At 36.0% G+C, this 25,865-nt stretch overlaps 1 protein-coding gene and 1 pseudogene across 2 annotated transcripts in view; one reads left to right on the forward strand and one right to left on the reverse strand.

Moving 5' to 3' along the window:
• Window positions 1–1,492: 1,492 nt before the first annotated feature.
• On the reverse strand, window positions 1,493–4,143 carry LOC138697160 (NADH dehydrogenase [ubiquinone] flavoprotein 1, mitochondrial pseudogene; annotated as a pseudogene).
• A 1,046-nt stretch (window positions 4,144–5,189) lies between these two features.
• Window positions 5,190–25,865, forward strand: part of LOC138696806 (TBC domain-containing protein kinase-like protein) — a 65,790-nt gene continuing 45,114 nt past the window's right edge. The window contains exons 1-8 of one of the 2 annotated variants that reach the window (XM_069822222.1): window positions 5,190–5,367; window positions 6,473–6,687; window positions 9,063–9,309; window positions 10,901–11,135; window positions 15,119–15,444; window positions 20,194–20,343; window positions 21,258–21,381; window positions 25,359–25,520. In XM_069822222.1, coding sequence (XP_069678323.1) covers window positions 6,483–6,687; window positions 9,063–9,309; window positions 10,901–11,135; window positions 15,119–15,444; window positions 20,194–20,343; window positions 21,258–21,381; window positions 25,359–25,520 — 1,449 coding nt within the window. In that variant the 5' untranslated portion in view covers window positions 5,190–5,367; window positions 6,473–6,482. Of the gene's footprint in view, window positions 5,368–6,372; window positions 6,391–6,472; window positions 6,688–9,062; window positions 9,310–10,900; window positions 11,136–15,118; window positions 15,445–20,193; window positions 20,344–21,257; window positions 21,382–25,358; window positions 25,521–25,865 lie in introns of those variants that run through there. The other variant, XM_069822223.1, reaches the window with a different exon arrangement.

Here is a 25,865-nt window from a genome sequence, read left to right on the forward strand (position 1 = left end):
CTCTTTATGGGTCTGCAACTTCTCGCGAAATCAAATATAAATAAAACTAGTTTTGATCAACAATAGAATCACTGATTTTGCGCTAAATATATTCATATGTTAAGCTTCACTGCCTGACCACTGAGAGTACATTAGTCGGTTTCTGCTTCCGTACCGTAATATACGCCTTGCACTTCTCATATCTTATTGTTCTGATATATTATGCCACAAGAAGGCATGCGGGACAGTTAATTAAAAACATTGAAAGTGAGTTACAAACAAAGAGAAATATTGCAAAAGCAGAATTATTTTTCTATGCTGAATACGTGTATTTGTAATTTTAATTAATTTCAGAAAAATTAATTATATTTGAATTTCTATTAGATTGGTTGGTGGTATAATTGTTAGTTTAATTTGTATACGTCAGACGGATTTAAAGTCTTTAATTGCTTATTCTTCTGTAGCTCATATAGGTATCGTTATTGGTGGATTAATAACTTTATTTAAAGTGAACAAGAGAGATGGCATCAAAAACACCAGCTATTGGAATTGACCTTGACACTCTTGTTTGGGTGTGTGGCAAGAAGGAAATGTAGAGATCATTGCAAATGACCAGGAGGAGATCGACAGGATGCTGGTGGAGGCTGAGCAATACAAAAAAGAAGACGACAAATAAAGAGAGAAAGTAGCAGCTAGGAACCAACTGGAGAGCTACGTGTTCTTTGTGAAGCATGCTGTGGATGAGGCTGACAGCAAACTCAGTGAGGAAGGTAAGAGGACTGTGTATTCGTAGTGCGCTGCAGTGGCTAGATAGTCTGGCCAAGGAGGAGGAGTTGGAGCACAGGTTGCAGGAACTACAACGAGTTTGCAGACTTATCATGACCAAGATGCACTAAGGAGCTGCTGATGGAGGTTATGGACAGCAGTCAGTATTGTGGAAATTGTAGCGCAATTGACTTTCTATAAGGAACCTGTCTTATACAATCCATCACTGAAAAATGCTTGTAAGCATTCTGTCTACTCATATCGGACCAAAACATTGCTGTCTCAGCCAGGGAAGGTGAAGTGGGGAGTTAAGGGGTAGTCGGCAGGGACTCGGTTGAGGTATTAGGGCTGTCATATGACAGTTCTCTATGTTAACCATAACCCTTTTCTGCTGAACAATATGTTACAAATGTTATTTCGCAAATAAAAGAATGCCTCTTGTCAGACAGAGAGAGGGAGGAAGGGAGAGAGAGAGAGAGTATATATATGTATATCGTCTGGCCTTAAATAAGGATAACTACGAGGGTTCGGAAGTTAATAGCAAATATAATGAGTTAAATATGAATATTGATTATAAAAATAAAAGAAGATTTCATAGATTACCTGTTAAAAATTGCATTCGATTCTTTAGTTGTGACAGAGACCAACAACAGCAGTTCTGAAGAAGGTCAATAACTGACCGAAACATGTTAACCAGGTACGATAGAATTTAACACGAGAAAGACATATAATACATATTCCGAAGTGATATAGTGTTAAAAGTTGTGTAATCAAGATGTATAAAAAGAGAAAGTTTTAAACTAAAATCAGTATACAGTTATGTTGCATTTTTTATATTAATAAAAAATATTATGCTTACTGTTTTTGCTCATACGATACACAGCATGGCGACTCCATCAGTGGAGAAGAATTTTTCTCCCACTTGTCCTATTCATTGAGGCATTTATAAAGTTTTATTACTACATTTTTAAATATTCTGTCCAACGAAAGCCAAGTGTAAACTGATTTGTTCATCTTTATTAATTCAGCATTTTACCGTTGGTTGTGATCTTGGCATTTGTATTCAGGGATACTTAAGAAAAGTTAGAATAAAACATGACGGCAATGTTGCATTAGCAACACTGACAATGACTTTGTTATGATACTTTTAAATAATCTGGTATCTGTAAATTCCGGTTATATGCAAATAATATCAAAACAATTTAAAATATGGTTGTCGTATTCTGCATGTTATTATATTATACAGAATATTGTTCGAATATGCCAATATACTGAAATAAAACTCGCACATCCAAAACAAAAATGCCCACTTCTGAATAAATTTCTCTTATGTATGACATTTTAGTCCATATGCAGTTATTATTTTATTGCATGCACTTCCTAGCTCCGGTCATAAGCAATGCCATTTAATAAGAATGCATATCTGAACCTCTGAAAGTTTATTGTCTACTTACAAACCTTTCTGATATGACAAATTAATTATAATACTGTTGAACACTCAATAGCAATAAATACTGGAATATGTCTCACATTCACTGAATTCAGAATTTCTTTATATTCCTTTTATAAAATAACACAAAATTTTAATAATGACATAAGTGCAGTGTCATTTCAGATATATTTAGAATACATGTATTAAACATATAACATTCACAATTCAAGTAATTAAAAACAGGTTCTATTAACCCTCCGCAATTTATCCCTTCGATATCTCTTAATGCGACATAGAATGTCATTACGAAAAAGTCGAATGAACCCCTGAATGCACCATGCTGCTCCATCTGCAAGAGCGCAGATTGTGTGGCCTTCGTACTGCTTTGTGAGTTCCAACAACATGTCAATTTCTGCTGGTTTAGCATTGCCCGTTACAAAACGCTCCATGATTTTGTATGACCAAGCAATCCCCTCGCGGCATGGCGTACATTGTCCACATGACTCATGTTTGTAGAATAGTACCAATCGTGCCATGGCCTTGATGATGTCCACCTCCTTTGTGATAACAATTACAGCTCCTGTGCCGAATGCAGAATGAACTGCCTGAAGACCATCAAAATCCATGATTGTATTCTCAGCTACTTCTTTTGAAAGAAGAGGCGTGGAAGATCCTCCAGGTATAATGGCAAGAACATTGTCCCAACCTCCGCAGACTCCACCAGCGTGCCTCTCTACTAGTTCTTTAAGAGGTATAGACATTTGTTCCTCTACTGTGCAAGGATTATTTACGTGACCGCTTATATTAAACAGTTTTAGACCTCTATTATTTTCCCTGCCAAAGCTAGAAAACCAAGCACTTCCTCTTCGACATATTTCTGGAACAGATGCAATTGTTTCAACATTGTTTATGGTTGTAGGACATCCAAATATCCCAATTCCTGCAGGAAATGGAGGTTTCAATCTAGGTTTACCTGTTTTTCCCTCGAGTGATTCCATTAATGCTGTTTCTTCCCCACAAATATATGCTCCAGCACCACGGTGAATAAAAACATCGAAATCATACCCTGTTCCACATGCATTCTTCCCCAGCAGACAGGCTTGGTACGCTTCCGCAATGGCAATTTGTAAATTAACTGCCTCGTTATAGAATTCACCTCTCACATAGATATAGGCAGCATTAGCACCAAGTGCAGTTCCAGCTATCAACGTGCCTTCTAATAATAAGTGAGGTTCATGACGTAAAATTTCTCTATCTTTGCAGGTTCCGGGCTCTCCTTCATCTGCATTAACTACAAGGTATTTTGGTTTTCCAGGTGATGGGTTTTTCATAAACGTCCATTTTAAACCAGAAGGGAAGCCAGCTCCACCTCTACCTCTAATACCTGATGCTTTCATTTCATTGATGATCCAATCTGGGCCTTTCATAATTATCTCCTTTGTTTTATACCATCTTCCCCTTTTGAATGCTCCTTTCAGTTTCCAATCGTGGCGGCCATATAAATTATTATACATTCGATCGTCGTCTTTTAAAACTTTATATTGGTGTTCATATTGAAGTTGCTGTTTTAAGTGACTGACAATAAATCTGCTAAAAAGGCGGCTTTCCTTCATAAATATTCTAGCCATTCTGGTCAACTTGACTGAGCCATCTTATAACTTGAAATACAATTCTTTTACTCGAAAGATTCGGAATGTTGCTTCACAATCTATCTTATTCGTCTATTGATGTTATACTCAGGCATTGAATATGAACAATACCGTAACTAATGTCAAAGCCCACTGAAAATAATAACAATGGAACATTTGGCGTATACTACATTTTTGGGCGTTTATCATTCCTTATAGTAATTTTAAGAAGGCTAGGAAATGCTATAAAACTTCATTAGGCCTAAATAGTTTGTACAAAATACAAATCTACTTGGCTGTAGGGCCACGTGTTTTCTTTTTCATTACATATCCGCAGTTTCCATGATTCAATGGTATTGTCGTCTTATTTTAGAATTAAATTAATTTGAGGCTCGAAATTTAAGGTAATTTGTATTCATTTTTATTGACTTCAGGAGAGATCCTGCTGTGGTTACGTTTTATAGACCATCAGCCTTTCACGTAGGCGATCTGAGTTCGAAACATTTATGGCAGACAAAGTCCTAGTTGAGGTTTTACTCAGGATTCTACTGATCTGCATTCCATTCTTATCTCCGATCACTAGTTGTTTATCTGCGAAGTGGGTTTGCTTGCATGAAATCTGAATATACAACAAACCTTAGCACAGTTAACTGGTATGATTTGAGAATGCGTCTAGCCAGGAGTTGGCGTAATAGCACAGTCTAGTATATAGTCACGAAGCTCAATACGTAGGGAATATGCATCCATAGATAGTTGCTAACCACTAGGATCACTACTATCGCATCATCACATATAATGTGAAATAGTACTGGCACAGTCTATTGTTCCTAGTACCCTCATCAACTCTAGTTTCGTGACAGTATATACTATATGGACTGTGGTAATAGTTCACTATAACTAGCGTAGCGCTAGAAAGGCACTATATCAGGATCAATCATGCAAAAAGTGTTTGGTTGAACCAAAGACGTTTTAGTTAGATTGAACGATGTAATGTTTCAAAATAATAAAATTAAGGGTTGCGTTTCGACGCTATCGAGTTCTAGCAGATTACACTTCTTATAATATTCAGAGAATTCATGTCGTAAATGCTCGAATGATAATGTTGTGAATAAAAAAAAACCACAGATTCTTAACATATGTTCCAGAAAATAATATAATATATCTGTTTACAGATATGGTGCAAAAAGAATTCTTATGCTTATGTTACCATATTGTGATAAAATAATCCAGATTACAGATAATTGGTTCAGATCATTTGCTTTTTTAATTTACCGCTTTAGCAGAGAATATAAAGATTATGAGAGACTTGGCGCGAAACGTAGCAAAGGTTATAAAAATTATCTTTGCGGTAACCGATACGTATCGATATTTGACAGAAGACAGCTGAGTGCTGACGTTTTTGAAAGGAATTTGTGGGGTGTGTGTTCGTGTGAGATTTGAATGGAATATTATTAAAAATGTAATTCTTTATGATTAAACGTCTGACTTCCCGCGTGGGAATAAATGATCTACCCATTAGTGTCACCAAGGCCATTCATAAGTCTGCAGTTCCTTGAATTTGAAGTTAGTAAATCTAATTAAATTCTAACCTCTAATATTCTTGTGATTGTACTGTCATTTAACTCGAGGGCTAGAATAGAGAATTTTAACCCTCTTGATTTAACTGTACATTTTTTTGAGCAGCCCTTTATTAGTAGTGATGTTTGTTTTTCACTGATTTTGTAGGATTGAGGAATATGTGTTTTTCAATTTATCCGTAATAAAACCGCGATATAATTGTATAAAACACAACTTGCATACTTTTCGAGCTTAAACGAAGATGTATGTACGTCTAGAATCATACAAGATGATGATGGACACGTCAAAAGAAATTAAAACTAGAATTATTAATTCTAAAACTAATACACATTAGCAAAAAAATAAATAAAAATTATGTATATGTAATAACATGGTACATAATCCTCAATAATATTGATATTACAACTCATACAATGATATTAAACACACAATTAAATTTATATAGAAGCAAAGAAAATGTTACGTATATAAATTCAGGCAAAACAACTTATCAAATCTTCATTTAAATTAAGATAAACAAACATACCGCATATTTTAATGTAATTTGATTGAATGGGGAAGAGGGAGCGACCTTCCCATGAAAATTATCTAAACATGATATTTTAATTCCAAGTCTAATTTATAATTTTCCTCTGTAATTTTTGTCACATTTTACAAATTACACTTATTGTAATGCTGAGCTAATATGCTTTGGGCATTCAATTTCGAAACTGCTTTTTAATACTTTGTAACCAAATATACTTACGGTGAATATTAGTGATATATAAATGTATGTATTAAAATCATAGCTATATAAATTAAGTTACTAGAGTTGGAAACAGTAGGGACGAGTACTGGTATGGTTTTTCTTTCTACAGTTGGCTTTAAATTATTTTCTAACATTTAGAGCTCTTACATAATTTATTTCAGCTTTCTGTATGTAGGTCTAGGTAAATTTCATTTGCTTTGACTCATTTTGTAGTAAAGTGGCAAGGTACAGAATTGTAATTTGAATAAGTTAATGTAATGGTAAGTTAAATATTCTTTTTTACTGGTACTAAACTATATTCTATTTAACTATTCTAATTTATTTACCTTTATCTGTTTATAGCACTGTAAAAATGAGTCCTGTGGCAAGTCCAACAATTGGAACACAGTTTGGAGGGCTGACATTCTTCGCTAGGAGTCATCCTGGTGAACTATGTGGTAGTAATGGTTTACCTTTGACTCCAAATTCTATCACAATATTTGGTCGAGCACAGTTTTTGAAAACTATAAATCATCCATATCTGTGTTCATATTTGGACATCATCAGAGGAAAACATGGTTTGTATATGGTTTATTTATGTATTGTACTGATTTCAAAATAGGGTGTAATTGGTAGTGATGCGCCTCCTATAGCCTCTCCTACCCAATTCCCAACCTCAACCTGCCCGTGGTACACCCTGCTTTTAACAGATGAGGATCTGGGGACCGAATCACAGCGGTATAACTGTTTCATCTAAGATGGAGGAAATGCCATTTACATATGTGCTGGCCTATCGTAGCACAACAGCATCCCTCAGCGGCACATGAGAGAAAGGTCGGTGGATCTAAATAACATCTATTTAGTCCTCCCGGCTAGGTCCGAAGGACCCGTTGACCAACGACAGGTGCGGTCCCCCTTGCATAATGGGGGTTTACGTCTGGTGATGTAACTGCCACATTGTAAAAACTGGCGCCCGTTAAGAAAACAGTTACATGAAAGCCACAGATCCAGCAGAAATGAATGAAGACCACTTGAAGACCTGTGAAGCATTAAGATCAGAAGAAACTACAGTTCAAAAGTGTTGGAAAGCACGACTGCTAATGGCTTCATTGCCAAATGCAAGGCACTAGACAAAACAACTGATTTCAAAATTAAATGTGTATATTTACTAGTCTTATTGGTGAAGAATTACTTATCTTCTGAATTTCCTCACTTGAGAGATTTTGTAGCAGTTCATTTGTCCATTTGTTTTAAGCTGTGTTTCTTCCTTTTATTTTTTTTTTATTATTATTATTTTTTTTTTACTGATAACTCTTGTGTGATGGTTGTTGATCTAGTGCAGGAGCCACTATATGAAAGCTAACTGCTTCGTTCTCTTATAGATAATAATCTTAGCTAATGATATTGACAGTAACACATATGCGATCAGTTAGGAATTTATTATAGGCCTAACTAAAGGACAATGGCAGCACACAATCAAAAAATGTGGTTGTAATATTAGGTTATAGCCCAGATCACATATATAGGAGATTGCTCATCCCTATGTTAAAATTGGTAGCACTATGAAGAGAACCATCTGCCGTAAACGAACACGAGATGGCGGTACAGTCGCTAATGCAATTCAAATAGGAGTTATGACGTGACTCCTTATGTAACAACTAGATGATAGCATAGTAAACCTGACAAGTTGTTACCGTCAAAGCCTATAAGGCCGAGCAATATCATGTAGGGTTATAGGGACAATTTTTAGAATTTTTATAAGGATAAAACAGTTGTTTCATCTTAAATCTTGCATAATTTTTGAAAAGCATTAGGCCTAGTGAATCCTTAACATCACATGTACTTTGCCAGCTGTGTTTATTGAAAATTTCATGATTTAAATGTCCTGTGGCTCTGTTAGAACAACTACAAAGTTATTAAAGTTATAGTCGCATCACTCTTATTTCTGGCAGGTCGGCTACATTTAAACATGTGAGTCTTGGCATTCACTGCTGATGACATTATGCACTACCTAAGGCTCGATAAATAATTCATATAATCGCCCTCCATTTTGGTTCTTTCGTTGGCATTAAAAGAAAGCACAGAAGGATGCTATTTGCTGCACTGTTAAACATGATAATGTCGTAGCTCCTATGAGAGTGGATTTATTATCATAGGAGCTATGACATGATAGTGTTTAATGGTGCGGCAAATAGATTCCTCGTCTGGTAGCTCGGCAATGAAAGAACAAAAATGGCGAACGATAATACCTACCTAGACTTTATAAAGCCTTCACTGTCTAAGACATAAAGCAAAGAGGAGGAGTCACACCGGAAATAACAGTGACGCTAGTATAAAACCCTTGCTTGATATTATGGGTGAGTACTTTACTTTTTAAATTCTTATTTTTTTAAGTGTTTATTACTAACAACTTACGCGACAAACTGTAGGTGGATTTTATGTGTTTATTACTGTTTATTTTTTAAGTGTTATTAGTGTTTATTGGTAATAAATAACTTACTAGACAAACTTTAGGTAGATTTATTTGTGTTTAATTCTTTTAAGCGCTTTTTAGTAATAACTTACGTGACAAACTGTAGGTAGATTTACTGCAGACTTCCTGGCACCCATTCACCATTGTTATCAGCTTGACTCGCCCAAGATCCGCAAGCAGTGGAAGCAGGCATGTGGAAAATTGTTCGCCCAGTACATATATGCACATACCTACATAATTGATTTTAATTTATCAGTGTTTGAAATCTGCTACATTTATCATACTTTTATGTGATCTAAAGAAAATTCCAAAGTAGTATTTCTAAAATTTTCAAAATTTCTGGTTATACGCTTAAACTTGAACTATTAGGTTTTTTATTACCCTTACCTCGCTCGTTCTTATGACATTTAATAATATATTACATATTCAAACAGTGTATTTTAAGTGTTTGAAATGGTTGTTTTCTCTTTTGTTCTTCAGAACGAACTGTAGTGGTTTCTGAATACCATTCCCGGACAGTGAACTCAGGACTATTTTCTATAGACGAAATAGTCAAAATAGCTTATCAGACTCTCCAGGCATTAAGCTACCTGAATGACCTTGGAATTGTCCATCGCTGTCTTTGCCCAGAGAACATCGTGCTTACTGAAGAAGGAAACATTCAGCTTTTTAATTATGGTTTGTACTACATGACTGGTGGAGGAGCTGATGTTTCGTTTCCTATTGGGTAAGTAACTGTTTCTGTTTTTAAGTTCGGTAAATTTGGTGTATTTTAATCGTTCTTTGCGAATTTTTGCCCATTTCTCTCTGTCTCTCTCTCTCTCCCCCTCTCTCCCTCCCTCCCTCCCTCCCTCCCTCCCTCCCAGGATGATTCCTAATCACTATTCATAACTTTAAGAGATCTCTCAGGTCCGATTTTAAATGGTAGTAGAGATATTGAAGTTCTTTATTTATAAAAACTGTACTTTACAAATTGCACTTCAACTCTCGAGTGTTAAACATGAAACAGCTCAGTTCTCATTAGGTCTTTTGAAGACTTGCTAGGCATGTGAGTTTATGAAGTTCTGGTCATGATGCCACATATTATTTTCTAATGTCGAGTATTTGGGGATTTTTCGAATGTTCTGTAAGCAGCGCCTCTACAGTGATAGTGAAGTCATAATCGCATGAATGCTGCATGTTTGTTGAATCTCCATCGCCAAAATTAGCTGTGTCAGTCAGTCTGCAATAAAGGCACGCAATGAATTAGCTAAAAATAAGTGCAGTTTATTACATTATGTTGCGTTTTTCAATGGTGACATATTTAGTCAGTGAACGTGTACACATTAAAAAAACATTGAATAAAATAAATCGTATGGCAGAACAATGGAAAACTTAGACGTAAATAATAATAATAATAATAATAATAATAATAATAATAATAATAATAGTGGTCATGGTGGTGGCGGTGGCAGTGGCGGCGGCAGCAGCAGCAGCAGCAGCAGCAGCAGCAGCAGGAGTTTATCTCCATTTTACGTTTTTTTCACATTTAACGTCAACACAGTCCCAATAATTATTACATTATGATTAATGTATCCTTATATTCGATTCTCTTTGCTGTTAAACTCGTATTTTACATTAAAAAGAGTTCTTAGATTTTTTTTTAAATCTCGACTAATGCAAAATGCTTTTCAATTAGTTGTGTAAAATACAAATTTTTTGAAGAGTCAACGACTTGACAGTGCTGTTGCCTTGCCACCATATACTAATGGTGTGGCCTCACGTTTCCCCCTCCCTCACCGCACCTACACAAAGCTGCATGCCTATGTAACCATACAACTTACAGCATCAATCACTTTTTGTCTTTGTGCTCAATGATATGAATGGTCTCAGAGCTACTAAAGGGAAGAGATAGAATTGTTTTCACTGTTACAGTACATACCACTAGAAAACAATACCGTAAAAAGGAAAATGCTTTCTCTCACGAAAAAAGTTAATTTAATTCACAAAATGGAAAAAAAATCCAGATGTGAAGATATCCAAGATGGTGAGAAGAAGACTTGATTGGTACCCAGCTTCCCTTTAATGTTTTCCAGTCTCTTGTATGTAGTATTATCCATAATTTACTTATTGTAGCTTTTTTTTTGCAAGTAAATTGAAATTTTGCAAAAGTATTCAAATTTTTTAACAAAAATAGCAAACCCCAATTTAGAGTCAACCTCCGTTATTGTTGTTGTTATTATTATTATTATTATTATTATTATTATTATTATTATGATTATTATATTGTTATTGTTAATTAATTAATTAGTTAAAATAATTTTGCTGCTCTGTTACAGACATCCAAAATACATTGCTCCAGAAGTCTATCTCAGTGGCCGTAGCACCAAGTCTGGTCCAAAGATGGACATCTGGTCACTTGGTATGATTATACTAGAACTGGCACTTCGTAGGCACTTGTGGAGTGACTTAAAACTAGCGCAGTGTATGCGCAAGGTGTTAAGTCTTCTACATATCAAGGTGTCAGTGTTGGAGCGTCTTGTCAGAGAACATGGTTGCTGGGAACAGTGTCAGGTAAGATTAAGTTGTGTGGGATAGGGAAAGAGATATTCATTTTTAAAATCTATTGATAATGTGTTCTTCACTGCAAGCTGGGAATAGAAAATTGAATTAATAATATCATAATAATATCATATCATAATAATAATTTCCTCGTAGTCTAGTGATTCCCGTGTCTTGTTGTTAGAAAGTTGGCAGGTTCAGAGTCTATTGAGAAGAATTGAGTTTCAAGGGCGACAGCAATCATTAGCATGACTTCCATTGGAAGAGAAGTAAAGCTGGTGGTTCTGTGTACAGTATATAAAAAACTCTGTTCTAGGAGAGGGCTCCATGAAAAATTCGCTGGCCGTTTTTTGCCCAAGTTAATAGGGTTGTATCAGTGGTCTATATGTCGTTAAGTTGATCTCATTACCTATCTATAATAAATTAAATAAGTGTTAAAATTACAAAATAGTTTACACTTATTTCAGGAGAGATTTTTATGAAAATGTGGAGAAATAATTTTAAAGAAACTTTATTTATAAATAATAGATATTAGTTAAATTGTTTTCACGACAGTTTCTTGTATACTTGTACAATGAGTGCCAGCAAACATTCCTCGTATTTCTGTCAGATTACCAGTGGCGGGTCCTCTACCATCACTGCTTGCATCCACTAACTCACAGAGCTTCACTGAGTAGAACTTATATACTTTGTTATGTTAGTAACATTAGGTACTCAGTCTCCTCACAGTAGCTGCTGGAGGTGTTGCCCGTGATAGTTAATTCACACCACATCTTTCACAGGATCTCTTTCATTAAATCTATTCACAAAATTTAGTATTACTTTTTTTTTACGTGGAACTGGGCTGCCAAGAAATTTACATCTAAGGTTTCCAATTGTTATGCTACAGATTTATTTTGTCTAATGGTTTTTAAAATGTGTACACATTCACACACTAAATATGTCGCCATTGAAAAACACAACATAACGTAATAAACTGCACTTACTTTTAGCTAACTCACTGCTTGCCTTTACTGCAGACAGACTGACACAGCTAATTTCAGGGTTTGGGATTTACCAACTATGCAGCATTCACGTGATGATCTTTATATTCCTCTTTCCCTTATTTCCTCTCAATCGGCACCACACAAAAAAAGAGCTGATGTGCGGAGGATAACATAAACAGCAGTCAGGAGTGCTGGAATTTGAAATAAGCTGAACATTGGAGGATTCACTAGCCATGCAGATAAGGGGAGACGGACTAGTGAGAATAATGGAAGAGTAATGGAATCGGCATCTTTAGTGGTTAGTCATAAAACAGGGATGACCAATTTTAAAACTTATTAAATTTACTAACATAACATAGTATGTAAGTTTTGAATCAGTGAAATGCTGTGAGTTTGCAGATGTAAGCAGCAGTAGTGAGTGAGACCTCCTACTGGATGGCTGATATAAACACTGGGAATGTTCGCTGGAACTCAGTGTACCTTATTATTATTAGTCCACAATAATTATTTTTATTTACTAAGGACGTTTTCGTATTAACTTATCTATCAAAGTATTATTTTTATTAAACTGTTACTTGTAAAGGTTTATTTTAACAACGAGAGGAAAACAGAAGTACATTATATTAGTGCTGGTACTTTTTTTTTAAGTCTGTTATTGTGTGACACTTTATCAACAGCTATGGTTATCTAGTTTCTGAGTGAAATGAAGCTGATAATGCCAGCGAGATGAGTGTAGGTTCCAGGACGGAAAATTATCCAGCATTTGATCTTAATAGGTTGAGGGAAAACCCCGGAAAAAACTTCAAACAGATAATTTGTCCCAACCAGGATTCGAACCTCGGCTCGCTCGTTTTACGATTACTTCACAAGAGTGGACATGCTGGTACTAATCTTATTGTGGCGTGGTGTTGGAAGTTTCTGGTCACGTCAGGGAGTGCACGCCTCTAGCAAGAAGGAAGATGCGGGGAAATGGAAACTCGAGCTTCGGTAGGAGCTGTAGCGCGGTACGGAGCGGGGAGGGGAACTACGGTGACGGCGCAGAGCAGAGAGAGCAGGGGAAACATCTAGAAGCATATTCCTCTCAAAGATTCCGAAAACCACGCGAACATTTGGTTTAATAAATAAAAGCGAGAAGCAGTCTTCGGAAGCCAGTCTTGAGTCTTCAGTCAGCCTTCAAGTCTTGTCTTGGACAGCAGCGAACAAGGAGGACCTGAGTTCGATGTGCAGTGAACTTGAGTGAGCCCGTAACTGTGGCAGTATCCAGGCAAGTGCGACGCATCTGAAGGACTTGAGTTCGACGTGCAATGAACTTGAGTGGGTCCGTAACTGTGGCAGCATCCAGGTGAGTGCGACACAGCCGGAAGACCTGAGTTCGATGTGCAGTGAACTTGAACAGTGAGCTAGAAGAACTAGCCAAGGCAAGCAAACTGTGAACAGAGAACTGTCAGTTTTGTTCTGCACATAGTGGTTTGTGAACATTACTTGAAATTAGGAGTAAATTGTTCTTCTCAGTAGTACATGTACATTGTCATTGTCCTCGTGCGGAGAGCAATAACGACTATTGTGTTGCTGTGTTGAGTGGAATATCCATTGTTGTAGGGTGAATTATTAAGAATAAAAGTCACATTGTTAAAGTAGAATAAAAAGTCACATTATTAATGTTTATTATTCAGATGTCAGTGTATTATCGCTGCGCCAGCCACAGTAATGACCGGCAGATCAAAGAAGAGGTTAACAACAATAACAGACATGTCGATTGCATACTGTACTAAAGCGATGTTGTCGCGTCTTTTTCAAACTACAAGGTGTACAAACGAGAAACACGACTACTTTATAACTAATAATAATAATAATAATAATAATAATAATAATAATAATAATAAAATTTCAGAATTCATTTCATCATGTGAATCTGCTTTGGATTCACCTATATTTCTAGCTGAAAGGAACAAACAATTTGGAACCCAGCCGTCACTACTACCTGCGTACAAAACCATAGTTCGTTTCCCGCGAGATACAGGGGCATTGAAGGCACATGAGCAACTCCCATCATCCCAACCTTTTTCGGGGACATCATGGGTGTCATACCATGTCTCATCCAAAAATATAATTTTATGGCCTGCCGATCTTTTAGAACGAAGTGTGTTCAAATATTTGTACCTCCACGTTACTATTCTCGATGACTCCATTGTCATGCGTCTTTTGTTAAGAATTCGGAACCTGAATCCTAACTTCTTCAATAATTCTCTCAGTGTTGTTTCTTTGTAGGGGAATTCACACTTGTTTTGAAGTTATATTAATATTTCACTAACTCTTGGCGACTGTCCATTTTTTTTAAATCATACATGGTTCGACGAATCAGATCGCAGGTGAAGTTATCAGCTTTTTCAAATTTCTGTTTTTTATTTTTACGTTTTTTGAGTGTTTTAGGACCTCTTTCTACAACTCTGCTTACAGCTTGCCTACTAAATCCAACAGCTTTTGCGGTCTCTGTAATCGGTTCCTTGCCGAATTTATTACTTTTGACGTAGGCATTACACATTACAAATTATTTTCTGAGACTGTTTATTCAATGTCCCCATACATTTTCTACCTGTAATTGTCTTACTTCTACTAGTTGAAGGAACACACGCATTTACATTACTTTCAACTTCATCATCGCCTTCCAACGGCCTCCACATCTTAAATATTAACACCAATTTATAACTTCCACTTGAAATTGTTTACTAAACTGAACGAACATTTGTTATTAAAAATGGCAATCTTGGTTCTTACTCCACGTGGACTTGATATGTACACGTCAAAATTCAATCCTGGATTGCCATTGGCGGCAACAGTTTTTTGTAGAATATGATTGGAGCGGTGGGACTGAAAGAAACACAATCACACGTGACAAACAATGACTTATAAATATCAAAGCCTCGCCGGTTGTTACTGTGGCTGGCGCAGCGATAATACATTATGTCTACCTATCTCTAAATAATTTTGTTTTGTTCTGTTTTGTTTCAGGAGCTTCCTCCTGAAATTCGCGATTTTATCAGCAAGTGCTTAAGTGTTTCTCCCTGTGAACGTCCTAGTCCACAGCAATTGCTGGAACATGAATTATTTAAAGATTTGAAGAAAGACGAGGTAGCAGCCGAGGAGATGCAATACCAAATATTTCCAGGATTTCATTCCCGTCGTAAGCCTGTCAGTAAAAGTGTGAAACATCCTCTTCTTGAGCGCAGCTTGCAAGAACTTTATTACCTCTGGCATCTTGCTGGTGGAGATGTGCAGACTGAACTCAAGAAACAAGGATTAATACGTTCGAAAGCACCCATACTTTCAATACCAAAGTAAGGAAACCTATTAAAATTATCTATCTACTTTTGGTGAACGTAAAACATATAGCCTACAGCAAAACCTCGGTAATGCGCTCTTCATGGGACCACATAAAAATAGTGTATTAAACGGGACTGTGTATTAGCGAGAGTGGGTCATGTTTGGATTTTTTAAATTGTAACACAAAAGTATGAATCAGCATAAACATTTGTTGAAGAAATTTAAGGATTAAATACTGTTGTTGTTGTTTTCTAATGCCAGGCGTTTTACAATAAAGTCATTTGACCTCTTGCACTCCAATATTTTTCAAAGATATTATCATGACCAGCTACTGAAGCACAGACTTTGATGTGTTCCGAATCCATTTCTTGGTTTGAGTTGCACAATGGGCAGTTAGGGGACTGATATATTCCAATTCTATGCAGGTGTTTGGCCAAACAATCATGGCCTGTTGCCAATCTAAATGCAGCTACAGACGATTTTCGTGGTAAATCGGGAATTAACTGTGGATTTTGATGCAGAGAGTTCCATTTTTTCCCTTGGGATTGAGTTATCAAATTTTGTTTGTTGAAGTCTAAGTATGTAGATTTAATAAATCTCTTCACAGAGTAATACGTAGATTTAGTAACAGGTCTATAAGTAGTAGTGCTGCCCTTCTTTGCTAATGCATCCACATTCTCGTTTCCCAGGATTCCACAATGGGATGGTATCCATTGGAATACAATTCTTTTATTGAGTGATATTAATTGAGAGAGCATTTTAGTTATTTCTGCTGTTTGAGATGAATACTGTAATTATGCAGGATAAAAGTTTATTTTATTTTATTTCCTTTCAGAAAATGTCAGAACAAATACACTGTCTTATCAATTAAAGTGCCCCTTTATTAAAAAAGTAAAAAATTGTTTTCTATCTTGCACTTGATCCAGTACTATGAATAATTGCATTTTTCACACGATTTAAATCTGGAGTGACATCAGTAATTTGACTACTATAAACATTAATGACTCTACAAATCACAGACACTGCAGCAAGGGCTTCGTTGCAAGAAGGATTTGGAATGTCTACCGCTTCCACTTCCTCTTCATCAAGTCTTCACTGACAATGCGATTTAAAACTGCCAGCAAGAATACAGTAGTCTTGCAGGTACTCGAAGGTCGCATTCCATTCTATTGTATTCACCAAACAAAGACTCCTACAAATCCTTGAATATGCGGGCGCTAGCGGTAAATGTAGAAGTCCAGGAATATTTTCTCAGTATTCTTTAAAGTACGATATTTTGTAAATTTCGCCAGAGTGTATTAAATGGGATGATGAGCATATTAAGTGGTGGGTTTTACAGGGTTTTGTAGAGGGATGCCAAAGGACTGGATGAAAAGAGCATATATTGCGCGATAGCATAACAAATGGGCATGTATTATCAAGGTTTCACTGTATGTACATTTCGGGAACCCATAAGGTCATATGGGTTAAGTATAACCCAATAATTTCATAGTCGCAGTTTAATGTAATCATGAATACAGCTACAAATTTCAAATTTTGCGTGAAGATATTTTTGTATTGTTCTTTAAATGACGTAAATGTTGGAGATACATAATTTATTATTTAAAGCTCTGTCTGTAGAGCAGAGCATACTTTCCCAGCCATTTGGAGAAAGTGTTGTTGTTGTTTTCTAATGCCAGGCGTGTGACAATAAAGTCATTTGACCTCTTGCACTCCAATATTTTTCAAAGATATTATATATTTGGAGAAAATGTAACCTATGGCATAAACAGACACATTCATACTGTTATTTTTCATTTCATTTCATTTATTGTGTTCTATAGATCTTACATTGAAATTTTAAGATTTGGAACAAGTCAAAATTTTACAAAATTACAATTTTTTGGCAAGATGAAATGAGTTGAGGCCGAGGATTCGTCATAGATTATCTGACATTTGCCTTATGGTTGAGAAAAACCTCGGAAAAAACCCAAACAGGTAATCAGACCAAATGAGGATCTAACTCAAGCCCGAGCACAGCTCTGGATCAGCAGGCTACTGAGTCTGCCAACTGAGCTACGTTTGTGGCTATAAAAAATATACAGTACATAGCAATCAGATGATTAAATTTACAAACCTAAACAATTATTCATCAGTTGAGCTATAAAATACACTCAGGGACAAAAAAAACCGGACACTTCTATATTTGCTTGTATTTTGTTGCCAATTATTTCAAAATGAAACAAAACCCATTTAAACAAAATAATGTTTCATTTAGCACCTTATACCACAACATTTGAAAAAAAAAATCTCTGATGAGAAAATTTACAAAAAATTACAAAGGGCGTATAACTATGGCATTGTTTAGTCTAACTGTTTTTTTCATTTTATTGTGCCTTAAACATTAAAAACTCTTTCTAGTAACGGGTATTACCCCCTCTGGCTTGAATAACTGCATCCATACGTCTTGGCATGCTCTCAATTTGGTTAGCAATGTCTTCTTGAGGAATAAGTTCCCATTTTTCGCCAAGTGCTCGCCTCAACTCTTGTAACGATTCTGGTCTTGGTCGTCTATTCTTAACACGCCGTCCCAGCATGACCCACACGTGTTCAATTGGGTTCATGTCTGGACTCCTTGCTGGCCATGGAAGAACATGGATTCCCACTTCTTGGAGATAATCTCTGACCACATGGGCAATATGCAGCCGTGCATTATCATGCATTAAAACAAAATTATCGCCTACAAATTGGCCAAATGGCACAACATGATCAGCCAAACATTCATTTATATACCTATCAGCTGTTAGTCTTCCATTTTCAACAAAAACCAACTCTGTACGAGCATCCGTACACACTCCTGCCCAAACCATCACTCCACCACCTCCATACGGCACATTTTCGGAAATGCAACACTGTGAAAATCGTTCTCCCCTCCTTCTCCAAACTCTTTCACGTCCATCAGGTGAGCACAGATTGAAACGGGACTCATCGGTGAACAGAACACAGCTCCACTGTCCATTTCTCCAATCCCTGTGATCATTTACAAAACGCAGTTGTTCAACTCGATGCATCCTGAGAAGTCTGGGACCAGTTACAGGTCTACTTGATATCAGTCCACTTGCTTTCAACCTCCTTCTAACTGTTTTGGCCGAAATTGGGCGTCCATGCATGTTAACAAACTGCTGGGCTACACTAGTAGCTAGCAGGTTGCGCTCCCTAAGAACTCTCAACACCATATACCTGTCTTTATTTGGATTTGTAGCTCTTGGACGACCCGAACCTGGTCTTCTGGTATATTCTAGGGTCTCTCTATACCGTTTTATGGCATCATGGGTTGTGCTTCTAGTCATATTCATAACATTTGCAATGTAACGTACACTGCGTCCATCATCGTAAAGGGCTACAGCTCGAGCCACATCTTCAGGTCGCATCTTGTTTTAAGACAAATGTTACAACCCCACTTAAACTCAGAAAATGTAAAAATAAAGAAATAACGAATGATAACGATAATGAAGCACAAAATGGTTGAGACAAAATTGTTATAGCTGAGACTCCGCAAGCAAAATTGGAATATTTGGTTGTAATGGCTTGTTTATAAAACAAAAAACAATCAACAATGTATACACGTCTCCATAACAACAGATGGCTACCATAATATTGTATGAGAAGATAATGTTTTGCAAAATACCAGCAACTATTAAAGTGTCCGGTTTTTTTGTCCCTGAGTGTATAATACATAGCAAGTAAGCTAATTAAAAGCATAAACAATTCAGTCAATTGAGATATACAGAAGTTGATAATATATATCGTGCAAATTACTTCAAATTACAAACATACATAATAAATCAGTTGAGCTATATAGATTACTATTCAATTTAAAGCATAGACAATTCATCAGCGAAGCTATACAAAAATATACAATACGTAGTAAACAGATTAATTCATATATCTTGGTTACACAACTTTTAACACTGTATCACTTTGGAATATGTATGATAAGACTTTCTTGTGTTAAATACTAACGTACCTTGTTTACGTGTTTCGACCTATTATGGGTCATCCTCAGAACTGGTCATGTCTAGTCCTGGTGCCTCTTGTTTTGTTTCCTGTGAGGGACCAACACCAGCAATGACCAGTTCTGAGGATGACCCATAATAGGTCGAAACATGTAAACAAGGTACGTTAGTATTTAACACAAAAAAGTCTTATCATACATATTCTGAAGAGATTAATTCAATTTACAAGCATACTTTTGTTAAGCTGTACAAAATTGTACGATTCATATCAAATAGATTACTTCAATTTATAAGCATAAACAATTCATCAGTTGAGCCATACAGACTACTGTTCAATTTACAGAATATACAATTCATCAGTTAAGCTATACAAAAATATACAATACATAGTAAATAGATTAATTCAATTTACAAGCATATTTTAGTTGAGCTATACAAAATGATACATTTCATATCAAGTAGAATAATTCAATTTACAAGCGTAATCTGTTTCTGTGTTAAATGTACATGTATAGTGATCAATTCCATGCCATCTTGTGTCATAAATTCTATCTTTGTTTCCTTTTACGTACATTTGTATTATATATTCTCATTTATCTTGTTACGACTTTAGTTGCTCTGAGCATGATTTGTTTCCTGTATAGCATAAGGGACTTCAGCTAGCAAGGCAATTGCTTCAATAAATAATGTCACTAAATGAGCATTGCATGTGAGCAAAAGAAATTGACTAGTGTGTTAGTGTTAACTCTCTTGCTTATCTCATTGCAGCTTGGTTCTGTTGGAAGGAACAATATTTGGGCAAGTGAGAGATCAGACATCCATGTTGGATTTGCGAGTGGTTCCCCTTCATTTGGACACACTGTATCAAAGACTGGTACACATGCCTCTTACAAGTTACTACCCTCTCATAGAGACAAAGTGAGTGTGATTGTAATACAATATAACGTATTTTCTTTTATCACAATTTGTGCTGCTATTTTACCTTGAAGTCATAGCAAGTGGACAGCTACAAATACTTGGGGTGTACTATAAGCAGTAACATGAGCTGCTGCCAGAAAGTCAAAAGGGGGATAGCAATGGCCAAGGAAGCTTTTAATAGAAAAAGGAGCATCTTCTGTGGACCTCTGGAAAAAGAACTAAGGAAGAGACTAGTGAAGTGTTTTGTATTGAATGTGGCATTGTATGGGGCAGAAACATGGACATTACGACGAAGTGAAGAGAAACAAATAGAAGCATTTAAAATGTGGATATGTAGAAGAATGGAACGGGTGAAGTGGACAGACAGAATAAGAAATGAAACTGTGTTGGAGAGAGTGAGTGAAGAAAGAATGATGCTGAAACTGATCAGGAAGAGGAAAAGGTATTAGTTGGGTCACTGGCTGAGAAGAAACTGCCTACTGAAGGATGTACTGGAAGGAATGGTGAACGGGAGAAGAGTTCGGGGTAGAAGAAAGTATCAGATGATAGACGGCATTAAGATATATGAGTCATATGAGGAAACAAAGAGGGAGGCAGAAATTGGAAAGATTCGAGAAATCTGGGTTTGCAGTGAAAGACCTGCCGTTGGGCAGAACACTAAATGAATGAATGATATTGTTTAATATATGAAACGAATGGTATACTAATATATTAAATATAATTATGTTATGTATAGTATATTAAGCACATACACGATTTTCCTGGATATACCAGTATTCTTACCTCATTCCACCTTGTATTGCTCCTTCACCTACGTCATGGCACTTGCATGCAAAGAAAAATTAAATAACTGTAATAGATGATATAACTAAATTGAATGACATCATTATTGAAATAGTTTTATTTTATTGCAGGTCAGAAATCATAGAGAAAGAGGTGGAAGAACCATCTGAAGCTGCATCACTCCCATTGGTTATCCGAGAGCGTGACACAGAGTATCAGTTCCACAGAGTTGTTCTCTATGACAGACTGATTAAGGTAACTCGTGTATTATTTAATGTATTCGTATTTAACAACCTCAAAAAAGTCCACATCTGTGGAGTAACGGTCAGCGCATCTGGCTGCGAAACCAGGTGGCCCGGGTTCGATTCCCGGTCGGAGCAGGTTACCTGGTTGAGGTTTTGTCCGGGGTTTTCCCTCAACCCAATATGAGCAAATGCTGGGTAACCGTTTGGTGCTGGACCTCGGATTCATTTCACCGGCATTATCACCTTCATCACATTCAGACGCTAAATAACCTTAGATGTTGATAAAGCATCGTAAAATAACCTACTAAAATAAAAAAAAAAAACCTCAAAAATATATAATTTTGTTAATTTTTCATCATTAGGGTTGTCAGTCCTTCTGAACTTCCCTGGATTTCTCGTATTTGCTGCTAACTTTTAGCAGTCTCTCAGCTCCCATATTTTTTTTTTCTCTTCGAACATTTTACTCCCTTCGTTTTGCATAATATAAAAATCTTTGTTCTAAAGATTTGATTTTGCCGTGCATGATAATGATTTATATGATGAATTAATTTTGTTATTCAAAAGATGCAATAAAATATTGCAGTCTTTGTAGAAGTTAATGCTTGTCAGAATTTCGTTTTAGTGCTGAGCCATTTAAAATCAAGCCATTGTTAATGTTATAAATTTGAAAAACTGGCGAGTTTTGTTTTAATCACAGTAAGTAGTAATGCTCATACAAAGAGGGTGTTTCATGTCATGAACAGTAATTGAATAGATGTTTGAAACAGGAGCACGACACATCTAATCAAATCAGAACTGCAAACTGCATCGACTTCAACTATTATGCAAGACAAAATCTGTCTCTAAATACTCTTAAGTTAAGCCTACCTGCCAAAGTGTAAAATAAAGTTTTTTTTATGCTCTACCATGCCGAAATGTAGTAATTATACACCTGGTAGTAGCCCTTTAATGCACCTCATTAAAGTACACCTATTCATTATAATTCAGTTGTTCAGCCAATGAGAAATCACCATTGTACCATTATGAAACCGCAAGTATCGATTATTCTCGAATATGCAATCGAAAGACAATTAGCGAAAAGTCACAGAGGCTGGAATTCCAATACTGTCGCAGAAGGTTATGTTCTGTTACTATAATAATTAGCGTTAATTGTAAATAATATTGAAATTAATTCAATTTGTCATCTCGTTTTTCAATTCTAAATCAATTTCCAGGTTATATCAAGCCTAATGTTCATGTTATTCTCTAGATTATATCAAGATCAATGACATTCGTGCCTCGGAAAAATTCAATACTTTCGCGTCTGCGTACATCTCACAATTCAGGTCAGTTCTGCTCCTCACTTACATAACCATAACATGAATACTTATGAATAATTTCAAGTTAGAAATATGGTCGAGGATAAAAAGTCGTATGAAACTTGCCTATAATGGTAATTAAGACGCTCGTATGAAAATTATGAAACATAAACAAACATACTCGCGTCTTAATTACTACCATTATAGGCTCATTGCATAATGTACTATTTTTTTAGTAACAGCATTGAATAATTTGTCAATTTTCTATGTGAAATTTTGTCGATTCCATAGTCTGTTGTATTTTCTTCAAAAGAAGTTGGCAGTCCTATTCATCATCATCATCATCATCATCATCATCATCATCATCATCATCCTCATTCTCCTCCTCCTCCTCCTCCACCTCACCATTGCCCTCACTATCTTACTGTCTTATGTTGTTCATGTTGTAAAATACGTCTTTCCCTTTCCGAGTATGGGGTCTGTGGGGAAACAGAAAATGGCAGAATTTCGAATGCTGCTGCTTACTGTAACAAAACATGAGCTACAGTCAAATGCTAATGTTATTAATAGTTAGGCCATGAACCAATGTAACGTGTGTGACTACGCCCAATGACGCCACCTCCCCTTGATACAGGCATGTAGGTGCCGAAATTGCATAGCCATGTCTCATGGCTTCTTTCAGTAATATCTCAGCATCAAGAGCGGCTACAGATCTATGTGACCACTCATTTTATTTGTAATCGCCAATTCTGTAATATTAAAATGATAGTAGACACATACAATACATTTTGAGTAGACTATAGTTAAAAATTTGTTGTGAACTGGGGCTGATTTTGGAATGTCGCTTTTTATAGAAAGGAAATGTTACATGATCTTAATTAATTAGTTTTCTTATCATAGACCAGCCATGGCGAGAATGTGACTCGCGAGACATTGTGGCTCGCAGTGATAGCTGTGCTTGCTTCTAACGTCCGCCAACCCCCACCCTCTCACTCACTGGAGTCAAACTCCGTTCCATTTGTATTTGTCTCTGGCCTGCGAGTGCATATGTCTCTCTCGAAACCATGTACGAAAGTTCCAAGTAGGATGGGAGGACGCATTTTTTGCTGTCGATATGATGAGAATATTAAATGTATGATTTGTTCACAAGTATTATGAGGAAAACGGTTGTATAACATAAAACGGCATTATGCTACATATTACTGATGAAACATTAAAAGGTTAAGTGTTATTGTTGTTGTTATCATCATCATCATCTCTGTACGTCGACCCTTTTTCAGCAGATGTACGAATAATGTGGTTAGCTCTTCAATTTGAACTCACTGATTTACTATGTGATGTCAAATGAAAGCTAGATGTAAGGACTTGACAAATGTTGAACTTTCAAATCTTTGCCAAAAAATAAATATCCGAAGCTTCGTTCTTTCACTTGCTCTGTTGAAACCATGTTCGCTATAATTTAAATTTGTGAAAAATTATTTTCAACAATTAAAATAGTAAAAACCAAATTTAGATCACGACTGACAGACAAATACCTTCGTGATCAACTACGACTGGCAGTAAGTGACATAATTCCTGATTTTGAAACTTTGTTGCAGAGACATTCTGAAGACAGTTAATTTTAGGTTATGATATTGTTCATTTCTTTCTTCGTTACACGCACTAAACATAGTTTGTAGCCTTGTACTGTATAAAATTATATTTAGGTGCTTGACATAAGGAAAATGAAAATCCGTTAATAAGTCAGACAGTTGCTTCACTTCCCCTTCGGGTGTCCGCCTCCCTCCATAGGTGCTATGCACGTTGCAGGTTACACAGTGGCTTGGCACATGATTACATTTTCGCCACCGCTGTCATAGACCCATACTCTCTATTCGTAAACCGAAACAAAAATAAAACATTCAAACCAACAGAAATGTAGTTTTATTCCCGAATTTGGGTGATGTAATCTATGTGGTGGTGTATTCCTCATACAGTACGCAACGTTTTTGTAAAAATTATCATTTTTCATGTACATCATTCCTGGTGGAATTGTCTTGCATGCATTGAAAATTAACAAAATCCTTGAAATGTAGTTCAGGAGAAATCAATGTACATGGACGGACAGATATACAAATAGACACACAGATAGACTTACAGACAGAATATCGAAAATTACTCTCATTTTCGATTTTTTTTAAGCATTTCAGTAATTTCTCTTTCTATTTTATATATAATGGAAATAAAATCCTTTCGAGGAATTCGAAATATAGATATTTTTCAGGTATGGTTGGAATAGGTATATCGGTATTCTTTCATTTTTAACATAAGTTGATTTTATCCAGTGTTAGTCTAATATGTTACTTTTTGTTTTTATCTGTTCTTCTGTATCAGGCTGTTGATCTTAAAATTGATTTGTTTAAATTATTGTTCGGTTGAAGTCCAGCATTCATTATCGTACTGGAGAGATGACACAGCCAACAAACGTGTTTTAAAATTCTGTTTGTTCTGCATTTGTCGAGCAGTTTTTGTTTAATTGTTTCACATAAACAGTTACATTTTTGTAATCTAGATGTAAGCCGTGGTTTCTACTTTCTTCAACTCGATAAGCAAGATCATTAAAAATTTGTTACTTGTTCAACTGAGTTGTTATTTATTGAAATCTTGTTTTAATTTTGTGTGTTAATTATTTACAAACTTATTCTTTTAGGGTTATCCTTATAAGAAGGCAGCAGTTCTAAAGGAAGCTCGTAAAGACATTCCACCACTTTACCGTGGAAATATCTGGGCTGCCTTGCTGGAGGTAGACGGAGATGTGGAAGGAACCTATGTAGCAGTGGATAAAGAGACACCGACTCATACTGACAGACAGGTGAGAGAATTTATTTTTAATTTGGGAAAACTGTCCGAAAATGAATATCATATTCTGTTTGTTCCCGGTATTTGAGTTATCATGGTCACGATTTGCATTCAAGTGTATCCAAGGACAGTTAATTTTTTAAGAACGATAAAAATCCTTAGCTTAACATCATTTGAAAGGAAAGTAATGATGAAAGCTCATGTCCTATTTATGCAATATGTAAGTGAAGCGTGTTCCTGAATCCAGATGAGTCTAGTTAAAATTTCCTGCCATTTATAGACTTGGTATTTAGCGGGCCCCAACCAGCACAAAATGACATTATCTCGTAAACGGTTAATTTTTGGACCCATGTTTACT

This window comes from Periplaneta americana, chromosome 3, assembly GCF_040183065.1.
Source record: "Periplaneta americana isolate PAMFEO1 chromosome 3, P.americana_PAMFEO1_priV1, whole genome shotgun sequence".
NCBI lineage: Eukaryota > Metazoa > Arthropoda > Insecta > Blattodea > Blattidae > Periplaneta > Periplaneta americana.